At 43.6% G+C, this 18,155-nt stretch overlaps 1 protein-coding gene across 6 annotated transcripts in view; it reads right to left on the bottom strand.

Moving 5' to 3' along the window:
- The window catches only part of HMCN1 (hemicentin 1), a 301,086-nt gene that overhangs the window by 50,334 nt on the left and 232,597 nt on the right, over positions 1–18,155 (bottom strand). For 5 of the 6 annotated variants that reach the window (XM_053391425.1, XM_053391419.1, XM_053391422.1 and 2 more), the window contains 10 exons: positions 16,078–16,261; positions 14,090–14,187; positions 12,864–13,142; positions 10,271–10,467; positions 9,794–9,875; positions 8,405–8,541; positions 6,785–6,926; positions 5,155–5,299; positions 2,083–2,210; positions 975–1,131 (listed from right to left, as the gene is read on the bottom strand). In XM_053391425.1, the coding sequence (XP_053247400.1) occupies positions 975–1,131; positions 2,083–2,210; positions 5,155–5,299; positions 6,785–6,926; positions 8,405–8,541; positions 9,794–9,875; positions 10,271–10,467; positions 12,864–13,142; positions 14,090–14,187; positions 16,078–16,261 (1,549 nt within the window). The remainder of the gene's footprint in view (positions 1–974; positions 1,132–2,082; positions 2,211–5,154; positions 5,300–6,784; positions 6,927–8,404; positions 8,542–9,793; positions 9,876–10,270; positions 10,468–12,863; positions 13,143–14,089; positions 14,188–16,077; positions 16,262–18,155) is intronic. The other variant, XM_053391420.1, reaches the window with a different exon arrangement.

The following is an 18,155-nucleotide window of genomic DNA, read 5'->3' as shown; positions in this document are numbered from 1 at the left end:
GCCAAGCAGACCTATAAATAACCATTAGAACATAGATTGGAATCCAAAATTATTTTTGGCTTGGATTTTCAGAGGGGCTATCCTATACCTCCTAAAATATCCCAACAAATTCCTTTCCAGTCTTTTCTTTAAGAAAAACAAACTTATAAGAGTCTAGGCTTCTCTCTTTATCTACCTAGGCACGAGTACCTTGCCTGGAATTTAGAATCAGGCTCTTTGGCATCATGTGAGGCGAAAGCATGCCCCAAATAACTCAGAAACCAGAAGCAGCCTGTGGTCTTTGCAGCTGCCATCTAACATTGCCGAGGTGTAAAATGCACTTTCATAATGAAGTTTCTGAATGAAAGTTGCTGCAGGAATTCTAAGCAATTTGACAAGGCAGTTTTTATTAAGCTGTCTAATAAGAGTAAGAGACACAAATCATTGCCAAAGACTGTGACCGATTGCTTCGAAATACCTTTTATGAAGGGTTTGTTGCAATTGTTTGGGTTGAGTCTAGGCAATTCTCAAATACAAGATAAATGGGAAAATATAAATTCCCCATTGCCAAAATCCATACTGAATGAGCACTTTTTGGTTTGCTCTCTACAAAGTGCAGTGTATGCACTAATGCAGGGGTCAGCAAACTTTTTCAGCAGGGGGCCGGTCCACTGTCCCTCAGACCATGTGGTGGGCCGGACTATATTTTGGGGGGGAAATGTACGAATTCCTATGCCCCACAAATAACCCAGAGATGCATTTTAAATGAAAGCACACATTCTGCTCATGTAAAAACACCAGGCAGGCCCCACAAATAACCCAGATATGCATTTTAAATAAAAGGACACATTCTATTCATGTAAAAACACGCTGACTCCTGGACCATCCACGGCCAGGATTGAGAAGGCGATTGGGCCGGATCCATCCCCCGGGCCTTAGTTTGCCTACCCATGTGCTAATGGCTCAACATAAACAACAGAGATAGCATATTTCACCTGAATGTGTTCTGATTCTGATCCACATTAAGGAGGTGTCCGTTCTTCTTCCAGATTACTGCTGGCTTAGGGATCCCTGTGGTCTCACATGGCAGGGTGGTCTGGACATTCACAGTTACTGTAATGTTGCCAGGACCAGGAGCAACAGTTGGAGGAACTAGTGGAGAAAAGCGCACGCACACACATCAGTCTTTATCAAGGTTCTGATAAGGAACAATCTGAATGCAGGGAATGTTCTGTCATGGAATTCTACTCAATATTGATCCAGAGCAGAACTCCAATGTACAGTCAGCAGAGCAAAAACTTAAACACACGTTGCAGGATTCCCAAAAAATAGACCAGAGGCAATTGTATTTCATCCAGCAGAGCTTTACTGCTACTGAATGCAAATGAGCATAATGGTCACAAATCCAATACATTAAGGACTGGCCCCTGTCCGTAAGAAATCCAGTTGCAGCAGACTTATCTTAAACTTACAATAACTTATAATAAAACTAAACCTTAACACTAAGTATACTTTATACAGAACACCACAGTGTGGGAAAGAAAGGAGATAATAATAATAATAATAATAATAATAATAATAATAATAATAATAATACATTTTATTTATACCCCACCCTCCCCAGCCAAGGCCGGGCTCAGGGTGGCTAACAAGCAATAATAAAAACTAGTTGAATGAATACAACTTAAAAGATAGAAAAAAGTAAAACCCAGGGTCCTTCTGGCCCTACTTTTATAGTCAACATGACCTTGTCAGAAAGAGATAACTGAGCCAGTTTAAATCAGCTATACTCGGCTTCTCTGAAGGAATAACCCAAACAGGAACCTTCTGCTTGTTTCTTTCACACAGAGAAGCTTCCAGAACCCTTTTGAATTAATTAGAATAGGAAAGATCTCTACACATCAGATCAATACTTTCTGCACCAAGAAATGCAAACTGACATGTTCATGATACAGATGACAGATTTTATCTGGAAGATGGCATTGGGAGAAACAGCAAACAAACACAAAGACCAGCAATCTCATTTATTCAGATAAAGGGAAATGAGACTGTTAACACATATACTCTTCTTTTATATGCTTATCTGTAGAAGCGCATAGTTACCATGGACGTGGAGGTCAATTCGCTTGCGCTCAGTGCCAGCCACATTGGTTGCCATACAAAGATAGCGCCCCGTGTCGGTAACGTGTGCTGAATGTATATGAAGAGATCCGTTGTCTGACACGGAGTATCTAAAACAAGACACAGAAGATTCAAAACACAGACACACGCAACAATAATCTCCCCGTTCACAGGATCTTTTTCTAACGGATGCTGAAAGGAGCGATTTGGAAGGTGCAGGAAAAAGGGAGGCCCGTCTTTGAACCGAGTCCTTGCGTCAAGATGTAGTACGCTGAAATCAGATTACCGTATTTTTCGCTCTGTAAGACGCACTTTTTCCCTCCTAAAAAGTAAGGGGAAATGCGTATGCGTCTTATGGAGCGAATGCAGGCTGCGCGGCTATCCCAAAAAACCAGAACAGCGAGAGTGCTGTTCTAGCTTCTGGCTTAGCCGCGCGAAGCCTCCTCAGGGCAGCGGGGAACCTTAACCCCGCTGCCCTGCGGAGGCTTCACGCAGCTATCCCTGGCTTTTGTGGGAGGTGGGGGAAGGGACAGAGGGCAGCTCAGCCACGCACAGCCTCTTCCGGGAAGGGGGAGCCTTCATCCTGCTGCCCAGGAGAGGCAGCAGCGTGGCTATCCCAGAAGCCAGATCCCTCTTGCTGTTCTGGCTTCTGGGATTCAGAATATTTTTTTTCTTGTTTTCCTCCTGGTCTGGTGCGTCTTATAGAGCGAAAAATACAGTCAGGCGGCAGAGGAACCAACCTCCATGGCAGGTTGCCAGGAACGGATAAGACAAGGAACAGTCCTTACCAACTGCTTTTTATTCAATATTCACAGAGAGAGGCTTGGGAATATAGCCTCTTGGAATAATGGCGTTGTCCCAAGTCAATCTCCACCCTCTCCCTCATGTGTCATCACTATGGGTGCTGAGGAGTGTCCTCTGCCTTTGAGCTCCTTGCTCTCCTACTTTCAATGCTCGGTGGGTTCTGAAAGAGGGGAGGTCTGGAATGCTTTCTAAAGACACTGTGTCCATCAGTTGTCGCCCCTCTGGTGATTCTTCTTCTTCCTCTCCCGTTATTTCCCAGCTTCTCCCCTCATCTGCCTCTGAGCTGTAATCTCCCTCAAACCCCGTTGTAATTCTGAACTGCCTTCTTCTTCTCTGGAAGGTGAGGCTGGGGAGGCGGACTCTACCATTCCTCCTCTGCCCAGTCCCTGACATCTATTCTTATACTACAAAAAGTAAAGCCATTGAAGCCGGTCACATAAATCAACCAACCTGCACTTGTAAATAAGGTAAAGGTAAAGGGACTCCTGACCATTAGGTCCAGTCATGGCCGACTCTGGGGTTGCGGCGCTCATCTCGCTTTATTGGCTGAGGGAGCCGGCATACAGCTTTCGGGTCATGTGGCCAGCATCACTAAGCCGCTTCTGGCGAACCAGAGCAGCACACGGAAATGCCGTTTACCTTCCCGCCGGAGCGGTACCTATTTATCTACTTGTACTTGGTGTGCTTTCGAACGGCTAGGTGGGCAGGAGCAGGGACCGAGCAACGGGAGCTCACCCCGTCACAGGGATTCGAACCGCCGACCTTCTGATCGGCAAGCCCTAGGCTCTGTGGTTTAACCCACAGCACCACCTATGTCCCTGCACTTGTAAATAAAAACACCTTATTAATATATTTTTTTAAAAAAAATTGAGTCAAACAGGCCCCAGTTTATTTTTTAACAAATTAAAATAACAATGATGTATATTTGACCATTAGTCCAAGGTAATCAAATTTTATTAAGGATTAATAACTCCTGCTTCTGCAACATGGTGACCTCCAGATTTGTGGAGTCCCAACACTCATCACTCCTGACCATTGGTCATAGTGCTGGATCCCTCTGCCCTACTGGATGGGACAAAGGGTTCACCTAGGCCAGCAACCCTGTTTCCAACCATGGCTGCTAGCCAGATGTCTCTGGGGAGCTGGCAAGGAGGGAATGAATGGAACAACCACTCCCTATTTGTCACCAGCATGTGGAATTTAAAGCAAAGAATTTAAATTTAAAGTCATAGAATTCTACTCAATATTGATCCAGAGCAGATCTCTGATGTATAGTTAGCAGAGTAAAAACTTAAACACTTTGCAGGATCCCCCCAAAATAGACCAGAGGCAATTAAAATTTCATCCAGGAGATCTTTACTGCTACTGAAGGCAAATGGTCACAAATCCAAAACATTCAGGATTGGCACTGTCCCTAAGAAATCCAGTTGCAGCAGACTTAACTTAAACATATAGTAACTTATAATATGGGACGTGGGTGGTGCTGTGGGTTAAACCACAGAGCCTAGGACTTGCCAATCAGAAGGTTGGCGGTTCGAATCCCCGCGACGGGGTGAGCTCCCCTTGTTCTGTCCCTGCTCCTGCCCACCTAGCAGTTCGAAAGCACGTCAAAGTGCAGGTAGATAAATAGGTACCGCTCCGGTGGGAAGGTAAACGGCGTTTCCGTGCGCTGCTCTGGTTCGCCAGAAGCGGCTTAGTCATGCTGGCGACATGGCCTGGAAGCTGTACGCCGGCTCCCTCGGCCAATAAAGCCAGATGAGCGCCGCAACCCCAGAGTCGGTCACGACTGGACCTAATAGTCAGGGGTCCCTTTAACTTATAATAAGACTAAAACTTTACACTTTATAAAGAACACCACACCAGAAGGAAGTGAGATACAAAGAGAAAGTGAAACCCAGGCTTCTTCTGGCCTCTTATAATAGTCAGCATGACCTTGACAGAAGAGATAAGAGGGACAATTTACTCAGCTTCTCTGAAGGAATAACCCAAACATCATGAACCTTCTGCTTATTTCTTTCACACACAGAAACTTCCAGAACCCTCTTGAATTAAGTAGAATAAGAAAAATCTCTACACATCAGATCAATACTTTCTGCGCCAAGAAATGCAAACTGACAGTTTCCACCCCAAAGAATCATGTTTATTGTAGTTTACCCCTCTCAGCGCTAGTTCCCAGCACCTGGGGAGGGTGGTGCTTCAAAACATGGTGTGTACACACAGATTCTGTCTGTTTCGCCAACTCATCATTACCTTGCATTGTTTTCTGCAAAAAGGGTTCCATCCTTTCTCCATGAAACCCTTGGGGCTGGTATGCCCTCCGCAGCACACTCCAAGACAGCAGACATATTAATATTCACTGTCACGGTTTGAGGGCCACTCTTGATTGTAGGAGCAACTGTATAAAAGGAGAATTCCAGGAAGTATCAGAAGAACTGCTTGCCATCCATTAAACATGGGATTTTCTGCCATCCCTTAACACGTGGGGTTGGATGTAAAACCATCTTCTAAAACTCTGCTTCATTTAATAGAATTTGATATTAAGCCTATAAAGGTAAAGGTAGAGGGACCCCTGACCATTAGGTCCAGTCGTGACCGACTCTGGGGTTGCAGCGCTCATCTCACTCTATAGGCCAAGGGAGCCAGCGTACAGCTTCCAGGTCATGTGGCCAGCATGACTAAGCCGCTTCTGGCAAACCAGAGCAGCACATGGAAACGCCATTTACCTTCCCGCCAGAAGGTATCTACTTGCACTTTGTGCTTTCGAACTGCTAGGTGGGCAGGAGCAGGGACCGAGCAACGGGAGCTCACCCTGTCACGGGGATTCGAACCGCCGACCTTATGATCGGCAAGTCCTAGGCTCAGTGGTTTGACCCACAGTGCCCCCCGCGTCCCTTAGGCCTATATTGCATGGTTAATTTAACCCTTCCTTCTATCCCTGGAGACAATCAGTGGCTAAATTTAAGGGAAGGCAGAAGCAAATAGGTACAGGTCAGGGAGCTTACTTACTTATTTATAAACATGTTTATATACCGCTTTTTCATAAAAGAATATTACCGAAGGAAGCCTGAATGGTATTTATGTATGGGACTACAGCAACAAGGATTCTTTATGCACAGAAATGATAGGAGGAGAGAACACCCTCGAAGAATGGTTGATAAACACCTTGGAATATGCAGAGATGGCAAAACTGACGAGAGTCATAAAATATACAAATTTAGAATCTTTTAAAGAAGACTGGAAACCCTTTCTAGTCTCTATAAAAAGTTATTTGTTGAGTAAGAAAGTACTTGTTGGAAAAATGAATAAAATATTATTACAAAAAATAAAATAAAAGAATATCACAGTGGTCTGCAACAACATAAAAACATAAAATCATAAAAAGTTAAAAGCAAAGAGAAATTAAAAGCAAACATCAACAGACCATTGCTGGGATGTACTCTTAATTGCCCGGGAGGAACAGGAGAGTTTTCAGATTGAAGTTGGTCTAAGAACAGTTTGTAGCCTTTGTTTATTCTAAATTTTAAAATTGCAAAACGGTCTTGGGTGCCTGTGCAGAAAGGCCGTATATAAATGCAGTAAATAAATTCATATGTGTAGTCCCTCACTTGTCGTATAAAGCGATGGAGTCCAACAAAAACTCCGTCACATTTCTTTCATTCAAGGAATAAAGGAACAATCTCAGAGTCACAAAACTGTATTGTGCATATATACCTGTTGCCACATGCATTTGTGGTCAAAAATGGCTGGTGTGTAAACATTATTTCCACCATGAAATAAAACGGTTACTGTGTCCCGATGGCAATGTTTACTAATGCGCTTGGCATTCTCTCACGTTATCAACCATGCAAAGCTTGCGTAGGAATATGTTTTCTTTGCTTACCGTTTACAGCTAATACGAATTCTCTTGTAGTTTGGCCTGCGACATTACTTGCCACACAGGTGTAGCTTGCTGCATCACTTAGGTCAGCGTTATTGATCTGAAGGTATCTCCCACTAGACAAGATGCGAACCCGGGCAGTTGCCTGGTAAGAGAGTTTCCACAAGCTGAAATTATTTTTTCCCCAAGGTACAGAATCAACAATGTACCTGCTCACAAGATAGGAAGCAATACAGTGAGAATCTGGTGGTAATGGTGAGGAACAGCGCACAGGTATTTTTGTAGTCCACCCATAGCTGTCAACCGTCCCTAATTTGGCAGGAAAGTCCCTTATCCCCGCGCCGTATCCCACTGCTGTCCCTTATTGATGATGTCCCTTAAATTTCCCTGGTTTCAAAGGAAGCAGCTCCTCTCCCTCCCTCCCTGCCGGCCAGGGAGGAGGGAGGCTCCAACTGTGTTGCTTGGCTGCGTTGCTCACCCAATAAGGAGTCTAAGAACAACTGGGGGGGTGGAGCTTGCATGCCTTGTGTCGATCAAATCGGCCGCGTTGCCTGGGGACTCGCCTTTGCTCAGTGCTTCACAGCGGAGAGGTGGCGGTGGTTTTCCTTGCTGCGTCCCCTTTGCCGGGCTGCTGCACTGTGGGAACCACTGCTTGAGGCTTCGTTTGGCTGCTGGCTGGGCTTTCTGCCTCTGGCTGGGAGGGGCTCAGAAGTTGAACCTACCTGTGCTTGGAAAATCCCTTATTTTGGCTGCTGATCCCTTATTTTCGAGGCTGCTGGTCCCTTATTTTCAAATCTATAAATTGACAGCTATGAGTCCGCCTTTCTTGCATCGTGAAACTCAAGAGGACTTACATGAGATCCCAAAGGTCAGCCATCCAGGCACTGACGAGACCAAGGTTTACTTAGCTTCAGAAAGGTTGCTTTGTCATATTCCCCCAACACCATGCCCTGGTTTCAGACTGGGGTGGGGTGGGGACGTAGATCATATGCTTCACTTTGATGGGATCTCCATATGTAAAGCCCAATGCACACGGACTATTCATGCAGACTATGCACCATAAAATTGAGATGTACAAAATGTAGGGATCAGACCTACATGCACGAGGCTCCCTGTCTGTGGGTCCCCATGCAAACATAAATAATATACCTGAAGGAGCGTCTCTACCCCCATCACTCAGCCCAGACACTGAGGTCCAGCTCCAAGGGCCTTCTGGCGGTTCCCTCCCTGCGAGAAGTGAGGTTACAGGGAAGCAGACAGAGGGCCTTCTTGGTAGTGGCGCCCACCCTGTGGAATCCCCTCCCATCAGATGCCAAGGAAATAAACAACTATCTGACTTTTAGAAGATGAAGGCAGCCCTGTTTAGGGAAGTTTTTAATGTTTGATTCTATTTTTAATATTCTGTTGGGAGCTGCCCAGAGTGGCTGGGGAAACCCAGCCAGATGGGCGGAATGCAAATAAATAAATAAATAAATAAATAAATAAATAAATAAATAAAATCTGCAACTGGGAAGCAGGAGCACTTCTGGCTGGTTCAGACCTCAGTCACCACTATGCATGCAGTTTGAGCATCTGTGAAAGGTTTGGGGGCAGACTGAGAACTCTTAAGGGAAAAACACATACCTGCATAATTTCCCCATTTTTGAGCCATGTGATTGTAGGAGGCGGCACTGCATCGGATTTGCACTCCAGTATAATCTGCCTGTTCTGCAGCACACTGAGATTCTGAGGATTGCTTGTGCCAGCAATATTAGGGGGAACTGCCAGAGAAAAATCATAGCAAATAATGGTAAATGAAAACTTAATTTACTTAGCAGGAAGTTGCCAAAAGTTTATGAACCTCTAGCTGCTATGAAATTTTGCATACCTCAAGGTAAGTTACGCTTCCTATAGGCAATTCTATGAACCAATTCAGCCCATACAACTGTCACATGATGTTCGTGTAGAACAGCCTTAATTGATTGGCGAAGCTCCCATACTGGTTACCTCTCCAGCATGTTCTCAACCAAGATAATTTGATCTGTATAATGGTTCCCTCTATAATTGTTTGCTCTAAAGCAACCTTCCCCAACCTTGTGCCCTCCAAATATTTTGGATTACAGTGGTATCTCGGGTTACAAACCCTTCAGGTTACAAACGCTTCAGGTTACAGACTCCGCTAACTCAGAAGTAGTACCTCGGGTTAAGAACTTTACCTCAGGTTGAGAACGGTAAATCGCACGGTAGCGGTGCGGTGGCAGTGGGAGGCCCCATTAGCTAAAGTGGTACCTCAGGTTAAGAACAGTTTCAGCTTAAGAACGGACCTCCGGAACGAATTAAGTTCTTAACCAGAGGTACCACTGTACATTTCCCATCATCTCCCACCCCTGACCATTGGTCATGCTAGCTGGGGCTGGTGGGTATTGTATTTCAGAGATGAGTGGCAGGCAACCATGTTGAGGAAGGCGGGTCTAAAGGCCTTGTGATCCTGTGTCAGCAGACCCTGTAATGCATATGCAGCCAAACCCCTACCGCACACACACTGGGCATAGTCCATTCAAACTCATAACCAAAGCACCAGCACCACCAGGGATGCTTCAGGCAGGTTAAGAAAGAAAGGGCTTCTGAAAAACACAGACACTTTGGATATTTGCATGGCGGTCACATAAACAGAGCTCTAGAGTACAGTCTATGGGTAAGACTGACATGAATTTGATATTTGTGCACTGTGGAGCATTCTTAATCTTCACAAGCTGTGTCGGCACATTTTCTGTTGGCTGATGTTTGTGACCTTAGTTACTGAATACAGGCAAGTTAGGCTATTTTATTGCTCTCTTCTGAAGAGGCAGAAATCAGTTTCAGTAGAAAGCAAGAAATCCCAGTTGGAAGTGGTATTCTGTGTTCTTCTACCTTTTCCAGGGCTGTTATGTTTCACAATATCTAGCCTTAGAAACAGGTGGGTGAAAACTGAGGAATGCAATAGAAGCATTTAGAGATTTCTCCCCCACTACTGTACTCTTCAGTTAACCTTACCATGTACTCTTACTAAAAATTCTTTGTCATCGTCTCCTGCAGGGCTTGAAGCCAAACATGTGTATCTTCCAGTGTCTTCCACCTGCAGGAACACCCAGACAGCCTCAGTTAGGGATAAAATTCAAATTAAACACAAATAATGGCAGTAGTTGGAAAACCATTTTGGCTACATTGCCCATTAATCAGTGCTGCACGAATACAGTTGCATGGATGGAAGAAGAAAGAGTGTGTGTCTACCTTTATGTCTGGCAGAAAGGGAAGGAGGGAGAAGACAAGCAGAACTGACAACAAACGAAATGTCAGAATACAGTAAGGAAGATAAACTGGAAGATTAAAAGGGTTCTGGACACTCTTCCTGGATTTCAGTGAGGTTCAAACATTTGACTGAATTGCATTTGAGATGATTTGAGACTTATTAAAATAATGGAAGGGGGAAAAAACAGATTGGCCACAACTGAATGTTTGTATTACAGTTACCTGAGCACTAGATATCCGAAGGACCTCTCCCCCTCTCAGGATACGAATATCATCAGTCTGGGGCACTGGGCGCCCATCCTTCATCCATGTGATTTTGGGGATAGGAATGCCATCGGAAATACAGAAGAGCTCCAGTGGTTTGTTTACTACTATAGAAATTTCTTCAGGATGACCTGATCCATTAATCTGAGGGGGTTCTGCGGAAGAAGAAACTTTCATAATTTTACTCAAAAGGAATGTATCCAAATGTTAATGGAGCAGTCTGGGAAGAAGACGTGAAGAAGTAATTCTGACACTGTAGTTGTATGAATCACTCCTAAGACTGGACCTAAGACTGGCAAGCCCAAATTGCAATTTGTTCCGATTCAGCATTAAAGAGCAGGGAAAGTGGTGTCGCAAAAAAAAAAAAAAAAAAAAGAGTGCATGAACACAGAGCTTTAAAATGTGGATCCTGTACAGTCATACCTCGGTTTTCGAATGGCTCTGTTTTCGAAAATTTTGGCTCCCGAATGCCGAAAACCCGGAAGTAAATGCTCCGGTTTTCGAACGTTTTTCGGAACCTGAATGTCTGACGCAGCTTCCTTTTTTTCAGATACTTTTTATTGCTTTTTTGTAACAACAACAAATAAAATACATACTCCTACATTCAAAAATTTGTATGTCTTCTTATTTACCCTGCGCCTTATTGCGCCCGGACTTCCTTCCATGTCTTCAACGGTTTTCACATCTCAAATCTTTTCTTACAGTTTCTTATTTACACTCCATCCACATCACAAGATTTTCATTAATCCTGCTATAGTTTTAAAATTCTTACAGTTACTCCGTATACATTCAACAAATTTACTCCAATCTTTTTTGAGCTTTGCTTCTTTTTGGTTCCGAATCTTATAAGTCAATTTCGCCAATTCTATGTATTCAAACATTTTTGTCTGCCACTCCATTAAAGTTGGGATTTCTTGGGATTTCCATTTCTGAGCCACTAAGATTCTAGCGGCGGTCGTTGCGTACATGAATAGTTTGTAATCTTCCTTTTTTAATTCATCCCCTGTTATCCCTAGCAAAAATGCTTCTGGTTTCTCTGGGAAAGTGTATTTAAATAGTTTTTTTCATTTTGTTATCTCATTTCTGACGCAGCTTCTGCTTGAGTGCAAGAAGCTCTGGCAACCAATCGGAAGCCGCACCTTGGTTATCAAACGTTTCAGAAGTCAAACAGTTTTCTGTAATGGATTACGTTCAACAACTGAGGTTTGACTGTACCTAGAAAGCACAGAGCAAAAGGTAAGTGTGGGTGAGCCCCATATCAGCCATATTTGAAGATGGAGGAAGTTCCACAATCAGCCTGCTTGAGAGCTCTATCCTTCTTGCCACATACCAATGCCAGGTAAGTGAGGCACGGTCAAGAGTATCTCTCCCTGGCTCTAAACGTACAGGAACCCTATAAGGGAGAAAGTTCTCAGAAAAATACCTAGGTCCCATGCGGTATAGGGTCTACCTAAGTACCTTGACCTTTGCTTTGGCAGCATATAGGCAGCTAGTGCAGTTCTTTCAAAATAGGTGCAACATGTTCTCAGTAGTCTCTCCCCCAAAACAGCCTAGCTACAGCATTTTGTACCATCAATAGCCCCAGTAGAAGTGCACTGCAGCTCAGCAATACAGCCTTGAGGTTATCAAGACAGTAAAAGGTAAAGGACCCCTTGACGGTTAAGTCCAGTCAAAGGCGACTATGGAGTTGCGGCACTCATCTCGCTTTCAGGCTGAGAGAGCCAGCGTTTGTTCACAGACAGCTTTCCGGGTCATGAGGCCAGCAGGACTGAACCACTTCTGGCGCAACGGGACACCGTGATGGAAACCAGAGCCCATGGAAATGCCGTTTACCTTCCCGCTGCAGCGATACCTATTTATCTACTTGCACTGACCTACTTTCGAACTGCTAAGTTGGCAGGAGCTGAGACAGAGCAGCGGGAGCTCAGTCTGTCACGGGGATTCGAACCGCCGATCGACAAGCCCAAGAGGCTCAGTGGTTGAGACCACAGTGCCACCCATGTCCCAGCCACACCCATACCCCCCCCCCAGTAGTGGCTAGCCGATAGCTGTGATAAGCCTTCTGGGTCCAATCAGTGTTTTGTAGGTTTTGGTTGTTGTTTATAGAATAGCACACTAGAACCTCTTCAGTTCACTTCAGTGGGATGCGGGTGGTGTTGTGGGTTAAACCACAGAGCCTAGGACTTGCCGATCAGAAGGTCGGCGGTTCGAATCCCTGTGACGGGGTGAGCTCCCGTTGCTCGGTCCCTGCTCCTGCCAACCTAGCAGTTCGAAAGTACATCAGAATGCAAGTAGATAAATAGGTACCGCTCTGGCGGGAAGGTAAACGGCGTTTCCATGCACTGCTCTGGTTCACCAGAAGCGGCTTAGTCATGCTGGCCACACTATACGCCGGCTCCCTCGGCCAATAAAGCGAGATGAGCGCCACAACCCCAGAGTTGTCCGCGACTGGACCTAATGGTCAGGAGTCCCTTTACCTTTACCTCTTCAGTTCAGTCGCCAAGTCTCCCTGGTCAGACTAAATTACAAAAAAAGAGTTAAGAATCCTTACCCAGCACTTTAAGAGTGAAATGCTTGTTGGCTTCCCCAGCTGCATTAGATGCTATGCAGGTGTATCTGCCTGTGTCATCAGTCTCGGACTTCGCTATGTGAAGACCCATTCCTTGGTTTTCCAGAGACACGTGGAAACCGAAGTTTAAAGGCTGGCCGTCTTTAAGCCACGACATATTAGGGGTTGGTGTTCCATCAGCCGAACACACCAAAGAGACTGGGTTCCCTTTTACAACCGTTACTTCTTCTGTTCCTCCACCACTGTCTATGCTTGGTGATACTGCAGTGAGAAAACACAATGGTTTTCAGTGGTATTCAGTGAATATAAATATGCATATATTTCAAGACAAAACTTTAGTCAACTAAACTGAATTTTTTTGGCATGGATCCTAAAAACCACCAGTGGAAGAGTTGGGTGACTTTACTGTCCCCAGCACCCCCTTTCAAAGGCTCTCTCAAAGGTAAGGGAACCTTCCTGAATGGGGTGGGCTCTGGTGTGGGGAGCTGAGGGGGCAGATTACCCAAGGGAGGGAGTCCATTAAAGGTATCTTGCCCAAGGGCCCCTCAAAATCTGGAGCAGCCGTGTCAACATAGAATGGGTCACCACAACAGCAATGTGGACAAATGAGCTGCAGAACACGAGGAACAGACGGAAATGAAAATGCCAACAAAAGAAGTGTGTTCACAAGACACATGAGAGCTGCTTTTCAACATGAAAACAATGTTTAACAAGGTACACGGTCCCCGCTCAGCGCTAAAGTATTCAGCAAATTGTTCTGAAGGGTCAAAACCAGGCCAACAGGAAGGGAAGACACTAAGCAGAAAGAATATGCTAAAGAGGTAACTGCTTTTAAACTTTATGTTTGTAACATGATTGCTGAAATGTAATATGAAAAGCCTTTCAATTAAAAATTATACTAAAATATTATGTGGGAGAAGGATGGGGGTGAAAATAGCACACCTCCTTAGCGTGTCTGCTTTTTCATCTCTTTCCCCCAGAGACCCTGAGAAGGGGACTGAAATTTTAAGTGAAACCCTTAGACCTTAAAGCTTGAAACCGATAAAGAAAACAAGAGGTTCTGAGAAGGAAGACAATATAGAAGTTGTGAGGCACTTTCGTGGTGCAATTGACTCAGGTCCAGAACAGAAATCTTAAGTAGTACACATGTACATAGGACTTGAAAGTCATGTTTACAATTTACCTTTGCAATACAGAATGAGGCTTACCATAAACTTGAAGACTATGGTGCTTGTTGTCCACACCAGCTCTGTTGGAGGCGACACATGTGTACATGCCAACATCAGCTATCTGTGCTCTTACAATTCTGGAAAGGACACAACCAAAGTCATTTTTTCAAATGGTCACAATATGAAGCACTTTATTCTGTCTGTTGGACAACACACTCCAGTTTCAAATTAGTGGATTGCAGGGAATTTATGAATGTGTGATGCATTTGTTGTTTGGGAAAGGCCTGTTGTAGACCTTAATGGCTTTTTCCTGGATGAGTCTCAGGAAAGTGTAGAACAGGCTTCCTCAACCTCGGCCCTCCAGCTGTTTTGGGACTACAACTCCCATGATCTCTAGCTAGCAGGACCAGTGGTCAGGGATGATGGGAATTGTAGTCTCAAAACATCTGGAGGGCCGAGGTTGAGGAAGCCTGGTGTAGAACATGCATTTATTTAATGGAAAACTGATGGAATTCTCTCCTACAATCTACTTTCATGCTTTTCTAGTGCCTGGTGAATACCTTTTTTTAAAAAAAAAACTTCCCAGCACCTTTTAGTTCTGTTAAGACCCTTGTAATGTTTCGTTTTATTCTGCTGCTTCATTCTTTTATAGCTTTTGTTTTAATTTTGTATTTATTTCTGCTTCTCTGTCATTCTAGAAAGATTTGCATGAAAGAATGGCATATATAAATACACACACACACACACACGTACATATAGATTAAATAGATAGATAGATAGATGATAGATAGATAGATAGATAGATGATAGATAGATAGATGATAGATAGATGACAGATATAGATATAGATATAGATATAGATATAGATTAGATTTAGATAGATATAGATATAGATATAGATATAGATATAGATATAGATACGATATATACGATATATACAATATCTTTATTGTCATTGTCCCAAGCAGAACAAAGAAATTGAAAAACTACATAAAACTACATAAAAACTACATAAAACTACATAAAAACTACATAATATATAGATATAGATAGATATAGATATAGATATAGATATAGATATAGATATAGATATAGATATATAGATATAGATATAGATATAGATATAGATATAGATATAGATATAGATATAGATATAGATATAGATATAGATATACAGGCTCAAAACCACATGAATCAGCCTCTGAAAACTTCTTCCTACAACATATTGCAATTTCTAAGATTGGCCCTTTCACAATAGCATTCAGATACCCTTTTTGAATTGGAATGAGATGTAGAAATTCTCCATTGTTGCCCGCAATCCCTTTTTACTAGGAAGCATCACTTTCCTTTAAAGATCTGCCAAAGTATATCTCAGGATAGGGTGGGTCTCCCACAGGTTCTTTGCCATTAAGAAGAGGGCAGCCAATATTACAAAACCTATTATAAGGGAGTCTGGAGAGAAACTGGCTATGTTTGACAAACCTACTTGAGAGCCAGTTAAGCATGAAATTCACTCCTTACACTCGCCCAAGGAGTTTTCCAGGACTTCTAAAATAGATACCAGGAGGAAGAACTGAAGAAATAACATGTAGTTCCATCACTGAAGTAAATAGGTCTGATGCTGGTTGGTCATCTGGATCAGGGGTCAGCAAACCTTTTCAGCAGGGGGCTGGTCCACTGTCCCTCAGACCTTGTGGGGGGGCGGACTATATTTTGGAGGAAAAAAATGAACGAATTCCTATGCCCCACAAATGACCCAGAGATGCATTTTAAATAAAAGCACACATTCTACTCATGTAAAAACACGCTGATTCCTGGACCGTCCGCGGGCCGGATTTAGAAGGTGATTGGGCCGGATCCGGCCCCCGGGCCTTAGTTTGCCTACCCATGATCTGGATTGAATGAAATGCAGAAAGCAAGTGCCACAAAATAACAATTGTATTGATTTAACTTTCAGCTGCCTACTTTTATGTAAGATCTTCTTACATAAAATGTGCGAGAGTGGACTGAAAGAACTGGTACCTTACCTGAGAATCTGTCCAGCTGAAAGCAACCTGATGTGTGTGGAGATAGAGAGAGGCAGCCCGTTCTTCAGCCAATTGATCTGTGGTGGTGGAGTTCCCACAGCCTGGCATTCAATGTTTATTGAAGTCTCCAGCAGCACAGTTAGAGCCTCGGGTTCATCTTTATTGTTAATTATAGTGGGTGGAACTAAATTTTGTAACCAAATGCAGCAAAAACAGACAAACAACTTATTTTTTCCAGTAGTTTCACCTTGCCTCTAACAAATGTTATACTCAAATTAAAACAGTACAGAGTAATATCAGTATAACTATGTAACTATCTTTTTTAAAAGGTTTATAGAAAAAAAGCCATTTAGTGACAGGAGCAACATAGAAAACAGCTTAAGAATGGGGTCATGTGGGACTTCTGTTAAAAGCTTATACCGGTCTTCGGCACCACATCTGAAATTGGGTACCTCTGGTGAAGGGAAGAGGATGGAGGCTTCAGAATATGAACAGAGGTACAGTGGTGCCTTGGTTCTCAAACGCCTTGGTACTCAAACAACTTGGAACCCAAACACTGCAAACCCGGAAGTAAGTGTTCTGGTTTGATAACTTTTTTCAGAAGCCAAATGTGCTCTGTTTTGAGTGTTACGTTTCCAATTTGAGTGCCACATTTCCGTTTTGAGTGTTACGCTGAGGTCTGTCTGCTTTTGCTATTTATTTTGTGTTTTTGTTTTGGGGGCTTTTTTGCTTTGCTTTTGTGACTGTGTGCAACCCAGTTCGGCTACTGATGGGTTGACTGTGTGACTGCAGTACATCGTTTATTGCTTTCATTTTATGGATCAATGGTCTCGTTAGATAGTAAAATTCATGTTAAATTGCTGTTTCAGGGGTTGTTTTTAAAAGTCTGGAACGGATTAATCCATTTTGCATTGCTTTCTATGGGAAAGCACGCCTTGTTTTTGGAACGCTTTGGTTTTGGAACAGACTTCCGGAACGGATTAAGTTTGAGAACCAAGGTACCACTGTATTGGCCAGGCTTATACGTTAAACGGTAGATGCTAAAAAGAATTCCTGATGAAGCTCACCTTATGCTGAACCCCAAGATGGAAGGAATAACACTTTCCTAATCCAAAAAGACATTCCCCACAGTGTTCCAAACCAAACACTAATGAAAGTCAGGATGCTTGAGGATGCTATTCCTTTAGCCAGATAATCGCAAGTCATGTTGAATTTCTTTATAAATCTTTCACATAATTGTGCCTGTGGCCAGAAACAGGTCTTGCTTCGGCCATCAAAGGAAGCACAAATGATAGCTACTGTGTCTTGATGTTAGTCAACTGGACCCTGCAGTTATGCGGTGCAACCATGGCCCGCTGAGTTCTGCTTTTCCAGAAACCACGAATTCACACACTTCTCGGAAATGCATGGATGCTGACTCATAGGCAGTCCGTTCTTGGTCCAGTCCCAAGGCACCAGGAAAGCGAGAAGTGAGGCTGGGAGGAAAGGGGCTAAATAGAGGAATGTACTTGGAGACTACTCTGCTCTCTAGAGAATGAGCCAAGACTAGCCAGTTTCCATAACAAATTGGCACCATCTTAAGCGTCACAGTTATCCAGCATATGTGTTTACGCACAGTGTTAAATAGGAATAGATACATTTATATGTTACATACAGTGGTACCTCAGGTTACATACGCTTCAGGTTACATACGCTTCAGGTTACAGACTCCGCTAACCCAGAAATAGTGCTTCAGGTTAAGAACTTTGCTTCAGGTTGAGAACAGAAATTGTGCTCCGGCGGTGCGGCAGCAGCAGGAGGCCCCATTAGCTAAAGTGGTGCTTCAGGTTAAGAACAGTTTCAGGTTAAGAACAGACCTCCAGAACGAATTAAGTGCTTAACCCGAGGTACCACTGTATATGATCCACAGAGAGAGATAGAGAACCCAGAAAATGTTTAATGCATCACACTTGTTTCTTATCGCTCAAAAACACTTTTGGCAGCACTAAAAGGTAAAGGTAAAGGGACCCCTGACCATTAGGTCCAGTCGTGACCGACTCTGGGGTTGCGGTACTCATCTCGCTTTATTGGCTGAGGGA

The sequence above is a fragment of the Podarcis raffonei genome, chromosome 6 (genome assembly GCF_027172205.1).
Source record: "Podarcis raffonei isolate rPodRaf1 chromosome 6, rPodRaf1.pri, whole genome shotgun sequence".
Lineage (NCBI taxonomy): Eukaryota > Metazoa > Chordata > Lepidosauria > Squamata > Lacertidae > Podarcis > Podarcis raffonei.
The sequence above is the reverse complement of the archived record's forward strand: the minus strand, read 5'-3'. Positions and strand labels throughout refer to the sequence as shown.